Source organism: Anguilla anguilla, chromosome 2 (genome assembly GCF_013347855.1).
Source record: "Anguilla anguilla isolate fAngAng1 chromosome 2, fAngAng1.pri, whole genome shotgun sequence".
Lineage (NCBI taxonomy): Eukaryota > Metazoa > Chordata > Actinopteri > Anguilliformes > Anguillidae > Anguilla > Anguilla anguilla.
Window position 1 is genome coordinate 4,757,175 of NC_049202.1, and position 18,516 is coordinate 4,775,690.

At 53.0% G+C, this 18,516-nt stretch overlaps 1 protein-coding gene across 1 annotated transcript in view; it reads left to right on the forward strand.

Moving 5' to 3' along the window:
• Window positions 1–12,447, forward strand: part of LOC118221716 (EH domain-binding protein 1-like) — a 31,694-nt gene extending 19,247 nt beyond the window's left edge. Inside the window, exons 9-14 of the mRNA XM_035407019.1 lie at window positions 4,992–5,170; window positions 5,784–5,832; window positions 9,009–9,980; window positions 10,963–11,004; window positions 11,710–11,865; window positions 12,373–12,447. Coding sequence (XP_035262910.1) covers window positions 4,992–5,170; window positions 5,784–5,832; window positions 9,009–9,980; window positions 10,963–11,004; window positions 11,710–11,865; window positions 12,373–12,447 — 1,473 coding nt within the window. The remainder of the gene's footprint in view (window positions 1–4,991; window positions 5,171–5,783; window positions 5,833–9,008; window positions 9,981–10,962; window positions 11,005–11,709; window positions 11,866–12,372) is intronic.
• The last annotated feature ends 6,069 nt before the right edge of the window (window positions 12,448–18,516 follow it).

An 18,516-nucleotide genomic window follows, 5' to 3' on the forward strand; every position in this document is an offset into this window, starting at 1 on the left:
TCGTGAGGTCTCGGGCCTGTCGGATAATTCGTTCCCGTAGCGCCTATCGCCGCTCGTCCGGTCGGGCCGCCCCCGCTCCTTTTGTCTCGCCCGTTGTTCCAGCTGAGCTCCCCCCGGCGCATAATTGAACTTTTAATTGGGACCGTATTCCGCTCGCTAAATTTCCCCAGCTCGCTCGCGGCTTCTTCGGCACGGCCAACGCCTGAAAGTTTGTAGCGAAGCTCTAATTACTTTTCTTTTTTGTCTTTTTGTCGTCTTTTTTTTTTTTCTCTCCTCCAGAGGTGTGTGATGTAGCGGCTGAGAGTTCAGTCGGAGTTAAATTCCGGCGTGCGGCTGTACACACCGTGTAGCCGACGACAGCTTTACGGCCCCGTCTGTCAGGAGCTGACAGTTAACTTTCACATTTGAACTGGGACGGAATAGAGGGGGGGGGCGGGTTGTAATTGACGTCTTTCTTTGATTTGTCTTGCCAATACTACGGGGGTGGGGGGTGGGGGGGGGGTGGTGGGGTACATTAGCGAATTTTTGAGTGTCGTGTCCCAAGAGCGCAGAGTGGATTACCACTTTTTTGAAGAGTCGAGGGAGTCGTCGACACCCCCCCCCCCCTCGAGGCTGACATCTTTTGACATGGGCAGAAGGGGCCGCGTTGTGATTGGGGAACTCGGCTCGTAACGCACACACACAGGCTGCGTGAGGGATTCCGAGCTCCAGTGTTGCCCTTCCTGCCTTTCAGCGAGGTCCTTAAACCCGAAATACTCCACTTAATAAAAACAGATAAACTAAATAATCCAGCGGTGTGAATGGACTGCGCGTGAGAATGCTGTGTGCACGAGTCGCTCTGGACGAAGTTCAGTGGAACGCTTCCGTTCTTCCTGTTCCCTTTAAAGAGGAATTCAGCCGCGCTGACGCTTTGAGGTTATGCAGTTTCAAAATTCCCTCGGATGCCCCTGAGGGGAGACTGTGGCAGGCAACACTCACTGGGTGTGGAAGTCTATTGAAGACGTTCTGACGAACTGCGTTTGTTTTTAGAGTTTAATATATATATACATGTTTATTTACGCTGTGCCGTGTGAGTTGGCAAAGTCCTCGCGTACGGGCCCAGACATGAGCTGAAGCCGTTATGGAAGTGATTTTTTTGTCCGCTGGGATTTCTACTGCAGCTTTACTGAGTCTTACCGCCATTTGTGTGAAAACTCAGCAGGTTAACCCTTTGAACTGTAGTTTTTTTATCCCCAAAATTCCAAGTCAGTGTGGTAGAACTCAGCAGTGATTGTGACATCAGCATTAGAATTATTATTATTACTATTGTTCACTTGAGAACGTGCATTTGGAAGTATTTCACTTGAGAACATTCTGAGCACATGTTTGCGATCCTACAGCGCAAAGTGTTAAGCTGAAAGTTGCGTGCTCTCCCCCTCTACCTGAGCCTCCCCTGGCTTCAGGCACCGATGAGGAATGTTTAAATTTCCGTCGATTAGCAGGCAGCACGCTCATCCCGTCCGACTGCAGCCGTTTACATTTTTACATACAGCTGCATTTTTACCTCAGCGTTTCATCTTTAAATGCTGCGTTTCAAAGGTACAGCAGCTGCACACTTATCACACCTGAGGACTGAAATCTGTGCACTTCCTCCAGTCACAGTCTCTCCCCCCCCCCAAGCGTATTTTTCACATTTTTTTTCACACCATTCCTTTGACTGGCTCTGATTTTTGGAGGGTGCGCTAGGGTGTGGACCCCACCCTCGCCCCCAGTGCTGCCCTGGCTCGATAGCTGCTCCCTGGCTAACCAGACAGGCTAGCTGCCAGGGCGTGGAACTCCCATCTCCTGTGCAGTGACACATTTCTCACCGTCTGTCGAAGGGAACCTGATAGAATGATTTATAATCAAATGTCATTGTGAAATGTGCCGGTTTTCTAATAAAGTTTTTTAAAAATTTATTTGGAAGTATCAAGTTTTTGCGAGCGTGGGCCGTGTCTGGTACGTGCCGAGTCCTGTGTGAAGCAGAGGGAGATTTTATTTGATTTTTTTAAGATCCTAAATCGTTTGCTAAGGATAAATCCGTGAGATGCTGAAATTCATCAACAGTCATTTTCCAAGAATAAATAAAATGTGGGCTGTGTATGCCTGCAACATACTTGTTTCAGCTTGCGGGACGGTTTTATGATAACATTTAAAGATAATTGATCATAAAAGTTAATTGTGACGATCAAGCAGATGTGTCATGTTTAGTTTACAGGCATTTAGCAGACGCTCTTATCCAGAGCGACTTACATCGCATCCAGTTATACTGCTGGATATGTACTGGAGCAATGCAGGTTAAGCACCTTGCTCAAGGGCACAACGGCAGTGTCCCACCGGGGGAATCGAACCTGCGACCTTCAGGTTTCAAGAGCAACTCCTGCACTAGTATCAGTCGAGTAGGGCAAATATTTCTGATTGCTGAATTCCCCACCGCTTTGAAGAGTCTCTGGTGTTCGGAAGGCTGAAACGATTCAGTCCTCACTCTGCTCCCGCACGCCAGCGCGTTCAGACAAAACGCCGACGTCTCCTCGCCTGCGGCGCGTTAGCAGTTTTTTTTTAAAAGCGCGCCGTCCTCTAATTGCCTTAATGGCAGCGGCCCGCTAATCCACAGTAATCACCGCTCTGAAATTAGTTTAGTCACCTTCTGATGTCACTTGAAAGAAAAGGTCCGCCCCTGGGGGTGTGCCCGGGAGTCTCGGAGGAGGAGCGTGGCAGCATACTGTGCTCTCATTGGAGGAGGTAGACAGCATACTGTACTCTCATTGGAGGAGCTGGAGCACATACTCCGCTCTGATAGGAGGAGCATGGCAGCATACGGTCCTCTCATTGGAGGAGGTAGACAGCATACTGTACTCTCATTGGAGGAGCTGGAGCACATGCTCCGCTCTGATAGGAGGAGCATGACAGCGTACTGTACTCTCATTGGAGGAGCTAAATCACATACTCCGCTCTGATAGGAGGAGCATGGCAGCATACTGTACTCTCATTGGAGGAGGTAGACAGCATACTGTACTCTCATTGGAGGAGGTAGACCGCATACTGTAGTCTCATTGGAGGAGCTAGGCCTCATGCTGCACTCTGATAGGAGGATGACAGCATACTGTACTGTTATTGGAGGAGCTAGACCACACGTTGCAGTCGGACAGGAGGAGCATAGCTGGGTCTATGGGACGTCCCGGAAACCCTCCCAAATCTGGAACATGGACTGAAGTAAAAAGAGCTTTTCCTGGTTTTATTTGGGGCAGTTATCCAGCTTACTCCTCAAACCTGCTTCGTGAAATTCCCCACAGGATTACAGAGTTGGCTGGATAACCATGCTGAGAAAAATGTGGAAACCCTCCCAAATCTGGAACATGGACTGAAGTAAAAAGAGCTGTTCTGGTCACAGGAAATTGGGATGTTATGTGCGTCTCCGCTGGAGTCTGTAGTCCCGCCCCTCTGCCCTGTCCCCCGGCCTGTCTGTCTGGCTGGCCACAGTGCAGGTGCAGCGCTGAGGTGTCAGAATTGAACATTGCTGAGCAGGGTGCAGTGCTTATGAAGTGCTCCTCCGCATGTTATAGCAGCTGACAGGAGAAATGTGAGAAACCCAGCAGTCAGGCTAAACTCGTTACCATATAGAGAACGAGAGAGAGAGAGAGCGCATCGCATTGTTCTTCCCCACTTTCATCTGTCATCTCTGTCGCCGGGGCGTCCCGATCCCTCGTCTGACCCCACCCCAGCTCCACGCCCCCCCCCCCCCCCCCCCTTGTCGGTTAAACCGCTTGACGAGGACCAGCCTGCAGGGGGCGACGTTAGGCTGCAGCAGATTCCGATTGGCCAGCTCCGTGGCTCCCCCCCCCCCCAATCAGTTAAACTGCTTGGCCGCCGCCGAGGACCGGCCTGCAGGGGGCGCCCTTTGTCACAGGGCTGTAGGTGCGACCCGTACTTTTTAGAGACGGTGGAGGAGGAAGCTGACCGAGAGCTGGCGGTCTCTCGGGGCGCACCTCAAAAAAAACCCGTCGCCCCCCGAGGCCACGGTCGGGACGGTCGCGTGGCTACGCCTCTCTCCCGTCGCCGGTTCGACCGTTTGAAACGCACCGATATGTACCGCGTTTGTGTACACGGGCCTTTTCAATTAAAAGCGCTAATTAGCCCCCCCGCGCTCGGACGTCTTGTGCCGGGACGAGGTCACGGCGAGGAATCCCCCCCACCCCCCTTCCCCGGTTCCGACGTTCCCCCGGTCCCCGGCGGGCCGCTCCTGGGGCTCTAGCGGGCCTAAGAGCTCCGCTCTGCTCCGGGACGCTCGCTCGCCCGCCCGCCCGCTCACGCTAACTCCGCTCCCGATAAGCCCTCAGAAAGCCGGGGATGGTTAATACCGCGTCGACGTTATCCGTGGCGGTGCTCTGGGGTTTAACGTTTGACCCCCCCCCCCCATTAGGGAAAGCGTGCGTTGTGTGCTTTACGCTCTCGTAAAAAAGGCTCTGCTCATCCGCGGTTTGAACCCCTCTTTTGTCCAGATTAAATAAAAACGTACCCTCCAGGCTGGCCCTCTTCCTTTATTAGGGTTCAGCAGCCTCTCAGATTGTCCTTCCGCTAATTACCTCAGATAAAGAAATGTATTCAATTGTTCTCGGATCTCAGTATTGGAATTATGATTTTTTTCCCCTCTCTATAAACGAAGGCGGTTTCACAGTTCAAATTAATTAATTACTATTAGAACACAATTTTGGGACTATTGTTTGAATTTCTTGGGGGTTGGCGGGGGGGCAGGGGGGGGGAGAGGGAACCCTCAGGTCTGTATTTCATTCTGTAGTTGGGTGAGTTAATAAGCTTGCTCTGGAGATTGTAAACGCGGTAATAGCCAGATTATTGGGAGCCAGCAGAGGCGAATGACCAGAGTGGTACAGTTTGGTGATTTTTATGCTGGTTTTTGGTGATTTTTTGCGGTTTTTGGTGATTTAATTTGGTGGTTTTTGTTCCCCCCCCCCCAGGCGAGCCCCATCCCCAGCCCTCTGATGGGGAAGAGGCCCAACGCCACGCAGTCCCTGCTGGTCTGGTGCCGGGAGGTGACCAAGAGCTACCGGGGCGTGAAGATCACCAACTTCACCACGTCCTGGAGGAACGGCCTGGCCTTCTGCGCCCTGCTGCACCGCTTCAGACCCGACCTGCTGTGAGTACGGGAGACGCCGCGCGGACACGCTCCCGCACACACGCGCGTGTGGGCCTCTCTACCGCACACACGCGTGTGTGGGTCTCTCTACCGCACACACACGCGTGTGGGTCTCTCTACTGCACACACACGCGTGTGGCCCTCTCTACTGCACACACACGCGTGTGGGTCTCTCTACCGCACACACACGCGTGTGGGTCTCTCTACCGCACACACACGCGTGTGGGCCTCTCTACCGCACACACACGCGTGTGGGCTTCTCTACCGCACACACACGCGTGTGGGTCTCTCTACCGCACACACACGCGTGTGGGTCTCTCTACGCGTGTGTGCGGGAGAGAGGGCCACTCGCCCTCGCCTCCAAACGCAGTGAACTTCTGTTTTTGGGACGAAAGTTTACCGTTGTTTCATATTTTCCCGCTCTGCGTTTCGGTGATCACGCAGCTGTGTAACTGCACATCGCAAAAATCGCTTTGTCAAAGTTCATGTTCATCAATAAATGTCATTGAATTTAAATGAAATTTGTGTTTTTTTTTCGTATTTATTTGCATGTCTGGGCGTGTTTTTCAAAAAACAATTTGTGACACTTCCTGTTTTGTTTTTCCCCACACAGTGATTACAAGACCCTCAATCCTCAGGATATCAAAGAAAACAACAAGAAGGTGAGGAGCAGTGCGTGTTATCTCTCCCTCTCTCTCTCCCTGTCCCAATACCTTTGACTTGATCAACTGAAATGAGTACCAATAGACACTGGATACATTTAAACAGATGTGAAAACAAGGCTGTTCAAAATGGAGACAATTCATTGATTTCAGTGTCAAATAAGTAATAAAGACAATGGATTAAAAAAAAATAAATAAAAGCAGCACCAAAAAACTATAAAATGCTAAAATGTGCCCCCCTTGACGAAAGGCAGTGTATTGTCCATTGTGCCCCCCCCCCCCACCAAGTTCTATGTCCTCTGTCATCGTCACTTTCACCCCCCCACCCACCCCCCCAGGACAGAAAGCCACACGCCCTGTCGGAGGTCTTCCTTCCTGTGGGTTTGTTTCCTCAGTCTGGTAACCCCCCATCCGCCCCCCCGCCCCCCCCCCCCCCCCCCCCCCCCCCCCACCCCAGCACCCCCAAAAGCCAAACCCGGTTTGGGGGAACAATGGTCCCTCGCAGAAAGGCCCGTGCAGATGCAGCGCCCGTCCCGTCAGTCTACCCCCCTCCTTCCTGCCCCTCCTCCCCAATTAAGCCACAATGCCGTGCTTGAGTGACGGACGCCCCCCCCTCCCCCCACCCCCGCTGGTAAACTGGGAGGCTGGTTAAGAGCCAGTCACAGGTGACTGCTGAGGGGGCAGGAAAGGTTAAGGGTTTGCCCTCTTAGGGGAGCCGGGTGGGGCGGTGGTGAGGAGGGGGGGGGGGCAGTGGCCTGGTCATCCGCGGCGATTCCCCCCCCCTCACATAGCTTCCACTGTGATAGTGATTTTTAATCATGATCTCAGATTCAGTTGAAAATACACTCTTATAGATTTGGAAAATCAATTCAACAGGGTTCAATTCATAATGGAGTATTTCCAGATGTACCGGTTGTACGGTGTAAACCTAAACTATCCATCATCGTAGAATTAGAAGTGTGGGTTTGTGTGTGTGTGTGCACGTTTCTGTGTGTGTGTCTGTGTGTGTGTGTGTGTGCATGCATGTGTGTTTGTGTGTGTGTGTGAGGAGGAGATGTGGAAGAGGTCATTTCCCAGGATATCTGATCTATGAGAGTGTATTACTGTTCAGGATAATTAGGAAATGTCCAGACCCGTAGCCTGTGGCACAGCTGCTGAGTGACAGCGGCTGACAGATGTCAATCACTCTGAGGGAGCACTTTTCAGAGCTGGCTTCTCAGGTCAAAACGCACACAATGCCCCTCCTCACAGAGTGCTTCCCAGGTCTCACCTGTGCAGGTGAGGAGGAGGCGGGGCACAGAAACCCCTCTGTTCCGCCCGAACGTGAACCTTACAGTTCATCGCGAACGTCGCACGGGGGAAACCGAACCAAATCTGGCAACCGGCAGCGGATGTCGTCAGACATAAGCCCATATTCACCGAGGGCTCTAGCCTGGTGGCTCCAGAAAATACCGGTGATTTATCTACTGATTTGACTGGTCAAGGTACAGATGCAACGCGAGCAAAACCCCCCTCGCACGCGTGCCCGCCTTGAGTAAATCCGGCCCCTAGATGTCGGTAATCTGTTTAAGCCGAATGCTCTTCTTGGAAACGTATGTGTCAAAAATGGGAAAAGGGGGGTGGGGGGTGGGGGGGTAGCGCATGTCAGCCCAGCCGACATCCAGAAGTGAAGCTGCACACTGTATGTGTTGAAATGAGCACCCTAAAGCGCCCCCCCTCGCCGCCCGTGCCTTTGAGAGAGCTGCTTGTCGCTGTCTTTGGGACAGCGCCCTCAATGCGACGGGAACAATGCCGCGTTTGGCGAGTGTGAGGAACACAATCAGGGGGGCGTCCCGCACCGAACCTCCCGCTTCAGGCCCTTCCAAAAAAAAAGCCGTTTTCGGAAAGGAGAGGGGGAGGAAAGGAAACCTTTTTTAAAAACGAAACGCTGTAACTGCACACTCCTCTCTTTCTTCCTCTTCCTCCTCCCCCCCCCCCCGCCGCTCTTCCTCCTTTTACGTTTGGCCCCGTGCGATTCTCTCGTTCCCCGAGCCCATTGTTAGAGCCTTGAAAGCTGAGCTTTGAGAAAAGAAGAAGAGAAAAAAGAAGAAGAGAAAAAAGAAGAAATGTGTGTGAAGGAGGATGAAATAAGGTGGGAGGGGGGAAAAAATAGTTGTAATTAATTGTAAATTGAGAATCAGCTCACCTCGATTATTCCGGTGGTGGAGGGGACAGGAGTGGAGGGGGGGGGGGGGTTGTGCAGGGTGAGGGGTTGGGGGGGGGGGTGTGGTATTGGGGAAAGAAACTTGATAAACCAGCCGTATCCGAAATGTCAGGCCCCCGAGACGACGCTCGGCGGCGGGCTTCGTCAACAGGTTGGAATTACGGATGCTATCAGCCGGCTGCAGATACAAGCCATGATACCGGGGTGGGGGGGGGGCAGGGGGGGCCAGGGGGAGCCAGGGGAGAGGGAGCCGTTCCCCCTCAAATTCTCTCTTCACCAGATAAACGGACTGTGGCTCCAGACACTCTGGGATTGAGTTTTCTTCCTCCTTGATTACCTTGGCGGGGTGGGGGGGGTAAATAAAATAAAAAAATCAGGGCAATTACAGAGAGCGGAGAGGGAGAGGAGAGAGGGGGTTGATGGGATACGATAAGGCGCGGAATGGGTTGGTTCCCCGTTTCTTCGCATCGCCCTCCCTTATCTCTGGGAACCATCCTCGACATTCCCTGTCTCCGCACTCTACCTCCCAGTGATTCCTGATTTCTATTTATTCCCCCCCTCTATTTCCGATTCAGTCCGACACAGCTGGCTCTAGTACCCCCCCAGGCTCCTCCTGTCTAAACCTGTGTCCCTACGTCCTGGCCACCGGGTCCTGAGATGCCCCTTACCAGGGTGGGGTGGGGTTGGGTCCCTGTCCAGTTAAAAGGAACATTTGGTGCAATCTGGGAGACTCAGGATAAACCCAGATTCACGGTCACTTGGATAGTTACACTTAGACTGCTGATTGGAGGAAAACATTGATTATGGTTTGTCTGCACTCATTGGGCAGAAGGTTTGTATTTAATGTCAATGTGTGTCAGTCTCTAGAAAATAAACACTAAATATATAAGTGTAAGGAGAAGGCGTCGGGTGTTTGCTGGCGGTAAAACGGCGTCTCCTCCTCTTCCTCCCTCTTCCTCCCCCCCGCCCCCAGGCGTACGACGGCTTCGCCAGCCTGGGCATCTCGCGGCTGCTGGAGCCGGCGGACATGGTGCTGCTGGCCATCCCGGACAAGCTGACGGTGATGACGTACCTGTACCAGGTGCGCGCCCACTTCAGCGGGGAGGAGCTGAGCGTGGTGCAGATCGAGGCCAACAGCGGCCGCAGCACCTACAAGGTGGGCGACTTCGAGACCGACACCAACGGCTCCGTGGCCCAGGACAAGTTCTACGCCGAGGTCAACGACGTGCACCGGGAGGCGGAGCCGGAGGCGGGGGAGGGGGCGGAGCCTGCCGCCGCCGCGGTGGCCAACGGGGCGAGCCGGCCGGGAGAGGCCGGGCCGCACGAACAGGAGGAGGAGGAGGAGGCGGAGCCGTGCGGTAGACCTCCCGCCGTTTCGGTCGCCGCCTCTGCCGTAGCGGAGCCCCCGATTGGCCGGGTTCCGGCCCAACCCCCCCTCTCCTCTGGCGTCGGCCAGGGGTCGCCGTCGCCCCTGCCGCCGTCGAACAGTTTGACCTCTGACCCAGCGCCGCGGCCGACGCCGAGGTCCCCGGTCGGTGGGGGCGGGGCCGGCGGTGCCGATTCGGCGCAGTCGCGGCCGGCGCCCGTCAAGCGGACGCTGCTCAAGGTGAACGCTCAGGACTTCGCCGACGGGTTGCCGAGGGCGGCACCGGGGAGAGGGGAACAGGAGGGCGGGGTCCCCCAATCTACCGGCCGCAGCGAGAGGGCGGGCCCAGGGGCGGGACAGCTGGAGGGAAAGGGCGTGGTCGTGGGGGCGGACCCTGGATCTCCCTCGCACAAAGGGGGGTCCTTACCGCCCCACAAGCTGGGCTTCTCTTACAATCGGGACGCCGACCTCATCAAGAAGAAGAGGGCCAGCCTGCGGAACTTCGAGTCTGACTCCGCCCCCGACGCCGCTGTCCGTCACAACCACGTGGATGTGGCCACGCCCCCCAAGCACGTGCAGGTACCCACACACCTCCTCTGCAGAGCTGAGGACACATTAAGAGCACTTGACAACAGGGTTGTTCAGCAATAAAGCCAACTACTTGCAGTACCCAGGGACACGTGATGAAAATCTGAATTTCCTGATGAATATCACATCTGATTAATCAGTAAAAAATCACATCCGATTAATCAGTTTAAAAAAAATCACAACTGATTAATCAGTTAAAGTTGCATATCTGAGTAGTGCTCTGTAGGCTATGCTCTCAACTGTGATCAGAATGATTCTCCCACCAAGTATGAAATTTTGATTTACATAGAATACAGCCTATTCATCTGTGGGGAAAAAAATAGGTGCCTGTTTAAGGTTAATAGACAGAATGGCAGCCATTTTGTTTTTGTTAGTTGCTCTGACAGCATTGCTTGGCACACACACACACACACACGCACACCTGGATGTGTGGAATATTCTGGCATGCCTTACGGGAGAATTTCCATGTCTGAAGTTTATCAGCGAAGCATTTAGGATTTGTGACTCGCAACAGCGATTCTGCAAAATTGATTTTTTATTTTCATTTTTTTTTTGTGGTTTTATTTGTCCAATTTGGAAAGCGTAGCAGCGGTAGCACGCCAGCCAGACGCGGAGCCAGTGTGCCGTGTCCGAAATCCAAGGCAGAGATTTTATTCCGTTTTTTTTTTTTTTAATTCTCTCTACCTGCTAGACGGGCCTGTCCTTGTCCGTGGATTACTGTCGATGTGTGGACCGATAGCATCGGCTGCTGGAGGGGAGGTTGTCTGTGTTGTCATAACACACGAGAAAGCTGATAGTCATAAACCCGCTGCTCGTTGGGCCCTAATAATGGGGAAAAACTGCTTTCTGACGGTTTAAAGCCTTTTTATTCCGCGTGTAGAAACATCAGCGATGGATGCTAAGTATTAATGTTAAAATGCCATATCGGATGCTTGCAGAAGCTCCTTTTAAAGCTGTCCTTTGTGTTTTGCAGCAACCGTCGGCTGTGCAGAGATCGAACGCTCCAGAGGAGAAGGTGGGTACTATCGAAGATCCCCAGTATGAGTGATGTAAGCTCAGAAGGGTTTCAGAAATACTTACCATTGGAAAAAGTTTTTCAGATACTTGTCTTTTAGAAGCAAGAGGAAACAGTGATCAAGTTTTTCATATTTCTCTATGTTACATATTCTTGCTTAAAGAGTATAATGGTCAGGTAAAGGGTGTTTTGGTGAGACTAAGCTGGTGTCTAAGGTGGTGTCTGTGGCCCTGTTTTGAGGGGCTACCGAAATGGGTTCTTACCATGGTGAGTTTGGTCTTCTGAGGCTACCAAAATGGGCTGTTACCAGGCAGGGCTGATCTTCTATTGAAAGGGCTCTTACCACGGTAAAGTGGAAGGTAGTCAGCAGCAACACAAATTGAAGACATCATCATGAAGACGTTCAATTTTTTCTTTCGGGTTTCGGGTTAACCCCTCAGGAGCTACCTCCTGACCTTGAAGGTGTGCCAGTGGACCCTCGGTCTGAATATTCTTTGTTCTGTTCCTCGGGTTCGGTTGTGGTGGTATAAACAGACCCCCTAACCCGTCCCCCCCCCCCCCCCCCACAGAAGGTGCAGTCTCGGGTTCGGTTGTGGTGGTGTATAACCCGTCTCTGCTCCTGTCCCCCCCCCACAGAAGGTGCAGTCTCAGGTTTGGTTGTAGTGGTGTATAACCCATCTCCGCTCCTGTCCCCCCCCCCCACAGAAGGTGCAGTCTCGGCAGGAGGAGCTGAAGGAAAGGGCCAGGCTTCTCCTGGAGCAGGCCCGACGGGACGCCGCGCTGAAGGCGGGAAACAAGCACGCCGCCAACGCCCCCGCCTCCGCCGCCACCTCCCCGCCCCGCCCCGCGCACGTCATCGACGTAAGTAACGGGGCGGGCGCGGGGGGGGGGGGGGGGGATGGGTTTGGTCACCGTAGGCAACGCTCATTTACGATACGGACTCCATTGCTTTGGTTGGCCTTGGTTTGTGTGGGAATGTGCTGTGGGGTAGACCCTGGGGGGTTCGGGGTGTTCTTCCACGGGATGTTGCAGTTCTCAGAATGATGTATCTGTGCGCTCATTAGTATATTCCCTCATTATCATATTAAAATTTTAATCCGGCAGTTATTTTCTTTAATACAGAGCATTGAAAATATCGCTGGATGTTTTCATTGGCAATTTCTTTTTTTTCTTTTTTTTTTAATGTAAACTGATTTAGTTTATTACTTGGTAAGAATCTAGGCAGACTAAAAGATTCTAAAAAGTTGTGACGTTTTGATATCGTCCTTTTCAGGGGAAAAAAAATAGCTTGGGAGGGGAGGTCCGTAGACTCTCACCCTCTCATGGTGTAGTCGCTGGGAAGAACACCTCCCCTCTCCCCCTTTTCAGAGCGAGGGCTTCAGGGCTCGGGAGGTGGGGTTTGGGGGGCGGCCCGCTGGTTTCCGTGGCGCGAGGGCTAAATGAGATAACCGCTAGAGAGAACACGCGCGCCCCCCCCCCGCGAATAATCTGCGGTCACACTCAAGCCGCGAGCCGCGCGGCACCTGACAGTAATTAGGCTGATTGAGCTAGCGCACCGTTAGCCGCCGCCACGGCTGCTTAGTGTGGGGGGAATCGCCGTGGCGATGTGAGAGGAGATGAAAGGGGGGGCAGGAGACGGAGGTTTTGGGATGTAAGTATGCAAATGAAGAAACCCCCCCCCCCCCCCCCCCCCCCCCCCCGCCACCCCTCCGTTTCTGGTGACGAGGGATTAAACCATGACTTTAATTTCAAGCATGGGTTCAGTGTGTGTGTGAGTGTGTGTGTGAGTGTGTGAGTGTGTGTGTGTGTGTGTGTGTGTGTGTGTGTGTGAGTGTGTGAGTGTGTGAGTGTGTGTGTGTGTGTGTGTGTGAGTGTGTGAGTGAGTGTGTGAGTGTGTGTGTGGGTGTGTGTGTGAGTGTGTGTGTCTGTGTGTGTGTGTGTGTGTGTGTGAGTGTGTGTGTGTGTGTGTGTGTGTGTGTGTGTGTGTGTGTGTGTGTGTGAGTGTGTGTGTGTGTGTGTGTGTGTGTGTGTGTGTGTGTGTGTGTGTGTGTGTGTGTGTGTGTGTGTGTGTGTGTGTGTGTGTGTGTGTGTGGGTGCGCTTGTGCGAGTGCGTGCGTGCGTCTGTGTGTGTGTGTGTGTCCGAGTTTGTGTGTGTGTGTGGATAGCAACACAGTGCTCCTCCATTCATACCTCAGTAGTTGCCTGTGCTCACTGTTTGCTGGATATCCCACGAAGCACCCATATCGCTGACCTCTATGTGACCTCTAAGACCTCTAAATTATTTCAGCTATGGCAGTTATGATGCGTGCGCTCATCTCTAATTTCGATTGCTCGCGTGATTTATCTGCTTTGCATAAATACTTTGATCGTTTCTTGGCAGACATGAGTCATCGTTTGTTTGTTTGTTGTGTGAGTTTTTAAAGGGTGTTGGAATGCCCCTGAAGAGAGTCCTCTCCATACAGGCAGGCCTGCCGTCCTGCCTGGGTAAACCATTTCGGCTCGATCCAGGAAATGAAAGACAACCTCCGACACCAACCTGTTCAAACCGCTCGGCGTGGCAGTTTTTTTTTTTTTTTCCTTTCTAAATTTAGACCAGTGTGAAACGTTCAAAGCTGGCGAAGTCCTTCACACTGCTGAGAGAAGCAGACGCGGTCTTATCCCTGTCAGGGAGCTCTTCTCCTCTAAATTGCCCCGCTTTTCGTTTTCTGCGACGGCCTGGTTTCCCGAAGACGGCTCCTTAACGAGGGCGCGCCGAAACGTCGGATCGTTTCGGTTTTCGGGAAGAGCGTTGATCAAAACAAATCCCCCTGGGCCTGACCGGGTGGGTAATTGTGGGCGATTTGGATCAGGCTGCTAGACGTCTTTGTTTTGATCGGCATGGAAACCGCTCCTGATGTCATCGCGCGAGTCGGGGCCCGGCTGGTTGTGCGTCTGCGAGCGCTGGACTTCGCGGTCGAGCGTGCCGAAGGAATATTTAAATTTGATTGCGTCGGGAACAGGCAGAGGCGGGATGGGGTGCGGGTTCGAGTGGCCCGGGGGGGGGGGGGGCGGGGGGCGTTTTAAGAGGCGAAACAGGAGCAGAAGAGCAAAGATCGAATGAGAAGGGGTGCATGGTGCAGATTTTGGGGGGGGCGGTGCGCCAGGCCTCCCATGGGACGTCCGACAGGGGATCCGATTCTTCTTTTGAAGTGAGGACCCCCCCCCCCCCCCCCCGTGCGATCCTCAGTGTTTCCTGCCCTTCGGTGGTGGCGCTGCAGTCCTCATCCTCTCCCCCTTCTCTCCAGACGCCCCTCCTAGGTGGGCTCCCTAATCTATTAGCACCGTGAGCCGGGTCTCGTGTGATGTCACGCCCCCTGCCCAAAGCAAATTGGTCCTTAATGAACAGTCATTATGACAAAAGAACACATGCTCTCCCCCCTATCCTGTCCCCAATCCCCCATCCCCGTCCCACGACCACCTGCTTACACTCATAATTTTAGGTTTCTTGACAGTCTCTCTCTCACTCCCTCACTCCCTCTCGCTACCTCTTTCCCTCCCTCCTCCTCTCTCTCTCTCTCAGTCCCTCTTTCTCTCTCTGTCTGTGTTTCTCACTCTCTCTCTCTCTCTCTCTCTGCCGTTTAGGGAAAACTGAGGGATAGAGAGAGAGTGGGACTGGTCGGACTGTCCCCACAGACTGTGCATTTGAGCACGGCAGAGATTATTTTTTTTTTGGGGGGAGGGGGGTGGGCGGGATAAGGGGGGGGGGGACAGAAAAACATAGCGGAGACCCAAGCGAGCGAAAAACGTTCTTCCAGATCTTTCCTCAGCCATTAGTGAGATCTGGACAGCAATTTCACAGGGCTCTGGCCAGGGTAATTAAAGTGGCCAAGGCCTTGGGAGTGGGGGGAGGGGGGGAACGCTCAGACGATGGGGGGGGGGTGGGGGGGTCAGGGGGGGCAGGGGCCAGGTGAGCCCCCCCCCATCCCCCCACCTGCTCACTGGGACGTTATGATTAGTTTAATTGGGCTCCGTTTGATTTTCACCGACGAGGGCCACCCCCCCCCCCACCCCTCGGTGGTGCAGTGGTGACTTCTCTTGAGTTGTCTGTGACCCTTACTGTCAAAGTTGGGGGGGGAGGCAGACCAAACCTTTGAACCCCATCCCCTCTGCCCCCATGTCCCCCCCCCCACCCCAGCCTGTGTCTTAGTTATTACTTATTAAACATGTTTAGTTTTTTTGTACAAAAAAACTGTTCCGTGTAAGAACTGTCGTTTCCTGAAAGAATATCAATCGTCGTTTTTTTTAAGGTTTTTTTTACAGAAGATAATAGGGGTGTACAACAGAGAGCTTTACATTCACTCTTTAATTTTATTTTTTTATCAGACCTCTGGATATTTTAATCCTCTGGGGTAGGATTGGGTGGGATAATGATGATTTAAAATAAATATAAAAATAAAAAAGGACAGAAAACGATGTACTGTCAGTTGGTGTAGCTTGCAGGCTTGAAATTCAGACTTAAATAGGCCAATTAGGGCTGCAGAGCTCCTGGCTAACTGGCTGGTTTGGTCGGGCTCCAGCGAACACGCCAAGGACCCCATTATGCTCTGTTCTCTTTAAAGGCAACGCACAAGTTTTTGTGTTTTTCCCCCCCTTCTATTAAATTCTGCACTTTAAAATGCTAATGCGCTAACAGGTCGCGATCTCAGTGTGTTACAGTGTAAAGTGCAGTGTTCCAGTGTAAAGTGCAGTGTTCCAGTGTAAAGTGCAGTGTTCCAGTGTAAAGTGCAGTGTGCAGTGCAGTGTGTTACAGTGTAAAGTGCAGTGTGCAGTGCAGTGTGTTACAGTGTAAAGTGCAGTGTGTTCCAGTGTAAAGTGCAGTGTGTTACAGTGTAAAGTGCAGTGTGCAGTGCAGTGTGTTACAGTGTAAAGTGCAGTGTGTTACAGTGTAAAGTGCAGTGTGTTCCAGTGTAAAGTGCAGTGTGTTCCAGTGTAAAGTGCAGTGTGTTACAGTGTAAAGTGCAGTGTGTTCCAGTGTAAAGTGCAGTGTGTTCCAGTGTAAAGTGCAGTGTAGTACAGTGTAAAGTACAGTGTGTTCCAGTGTAAAGCGCTGTTGTTACAGTGGAGCCACAGTCTTCAGCCTAATCCAGCACAGAGCAGTGAGCTGCAGCGGGATTAGAGCCATGATTTACGTTCAGGTTGTAAAATCCAACATGCTGCAGTCATGTTCATTTGTATATCTTGGCTGTGAAGTTTATTGTCTCCCATAAATCTCATTGCTCTGTAAATCATGAGAAGCTCTCTCCTGTGGTTTGTGCTGGGCCTTGCCAGAACTCTGAGGTAAATATGCAGCCTGTCCTGTTTGGGGCATCGCTGCAGTAATTCCGGTCTGAACACTTCAGATTACCGAGAAGCGGAGGTGAGACTTTTGTGGTTCCTCGGTTCGTTTGAACTTTTAGACTCTCGTTGCTGTTAGAAGAAAATGTTGTTAAACTGAACAGGTTCGTGGACTCCTGAGAGCGATGCGAATATGCAAATATGCCACCTACACAGACACGCCCCAGATTGGGGGGGATGAATATTTAAATACGCATGTTTTTTTTCCTCTCTGCCACTCTCTCTGGCTTTCTTTCTCTCTCTCTCTCTCTCTCTCCCTCCCTCTCTCTTTCTCTCTTTCTCTCTCTCTCTCCCTCTCTCTCTCCCTCTCTCCCTCTCTCTCTCTCTCGTGTCGCTTGTTAAGGCGGCCGTGCCGTGCACTCGCCAAAGGTGTTTACAAGCTTCCTCCTTTATTTATTCTCTCGTTCATTTATCTCTCCCTGCACCCCCCCGCCCATCCTTCACCCCCCCCCCCACCCATCCCCACCCTCGGTGCTCCAGTTAAAGATTTTGAGCTGCCCTCGGTGGGCACGTTAAATGTCATCTCCCAGAAGGACAACTCTGGCCACTGGCTTCATTCCCTGCGCTCATAATAACAACCCCCCCCAACACCGCCCCCCCCACACACACACACACACACGCGCACACACACCTCCTCTTATTGAAGTGTTCTCTCTCTCTCTCTCCTGGAAACGGTTCCTTAACTACCCCCCCCCCCCCGGCTCTTCCGACGCTCTTCCAACCCGCCCCCCCATGCCCCCCCCCCCCGGCCTCCCCCCGTATGGCCCGTCATTATCTCCCGCCCTGGCGCTGCGCAGTATCATGAGCGCTGCGCATGCGGAATCCTAATTGCGCCCGTGCGCTCGCTCTTTTGATGGCGGCGATGGCGCGGTCTTCGTCGTCTTCTTCTCGGCGCCCTATCGCACGCGCCCATCGATCCGCGCCCGCCGCCTGGCGCCGGCTGATAAGGGCCCCGCCGGAATCTCCGCGCGCGCTCCGCCATTCATCGCGGCGTCGGGGGGGCGGGTTTGGGGGGGGGGCGGGGGGGGCCGGGGGAGCAATCGGCGGGATTAGCCGCCGTTCAGCTACTTACTTGCATTTTAAGTTGACACCTGGACGGCGGCTCAGGCCACATTACAAACTGAAACACACACGCGCGACTTAGCGACGCGACACTCTTCAGCACGCTAACTCCGCTGGCCGCTCAACGGTCTGTAATTGGATTTGTCGGAATAACAGCAAAAAAAAAAGAAACGAGAGAAAGAGAGAGAAAGATTTCTTTGAGAGTTTGCCAGGGACACGAGGTGAAGTTTTCTCATTACAGGAGAGAGATGGCGGAGTAGAGATCAGAGGCAGATTGTTGTTTTCTCTTTAAAGGAGGGAGGGAAAAGACGGATGGGTGGAAGAAAGAAGGAGAAAAGGACCCGTTACCTCCTTTTTGAAACGGTCTTGGGCGTTCTGACAGGCCGGCCTCCAGGTGTGCGGCCGGGCCCCCCAGGTGTGCGGTCGGGCCCCCAGGTGTGCGGTCGGGCCTCCAGGTGTGCGGTCGGGCCTCCAGGTGTGCGGTCAGGCCCCCTGGGTGTGCGGTCGGGCCCCCAGGTGTGCGGTCGGGCCTCCAGGTGTGCGGTCAGGCCCCCAGGTGTGCGGTCAGGCCCCCTGGGTGTGCGGTCGGGCCTCCAGGTGTGCGGTCGGGCCCCCAGGTGTGCGGTCGCACGCACGTACGCGCACACACACACACTCTCTCACACACACGCACGTACGCACACACACACACACTGAGAAGTGACAGCACTGCTGCTCGGAGGCACGAGCAAAAGCTGTGAGGACCTGGAATGTTTACCCTGGACTGAGGGACCGGACAGAAGTGTCTGAAAGTGAGGCGAGAAAGATGTAATGAGGAAGTTTCAGATGAAATCGGGCGCTTTGTAACACTTTGACCAAAACCCTTCAGCCACTGTCCTGAAATAATAATCAGATTTTAGACGCAGCTGTTTTTTTTTTCTTCAAGAAAAATGAACAAATTCCACAAATTCCTCAAATTGCTTTGTTCTAGCCGCAGTCTATAATTGGGCAGAAACACGCGTTTGAGTCGCTAAGATGGAGAAACAGAACTGTGGGGCTAAATTTAGACTTCGGACCTAGCGGTCTGTGGTACTGTAT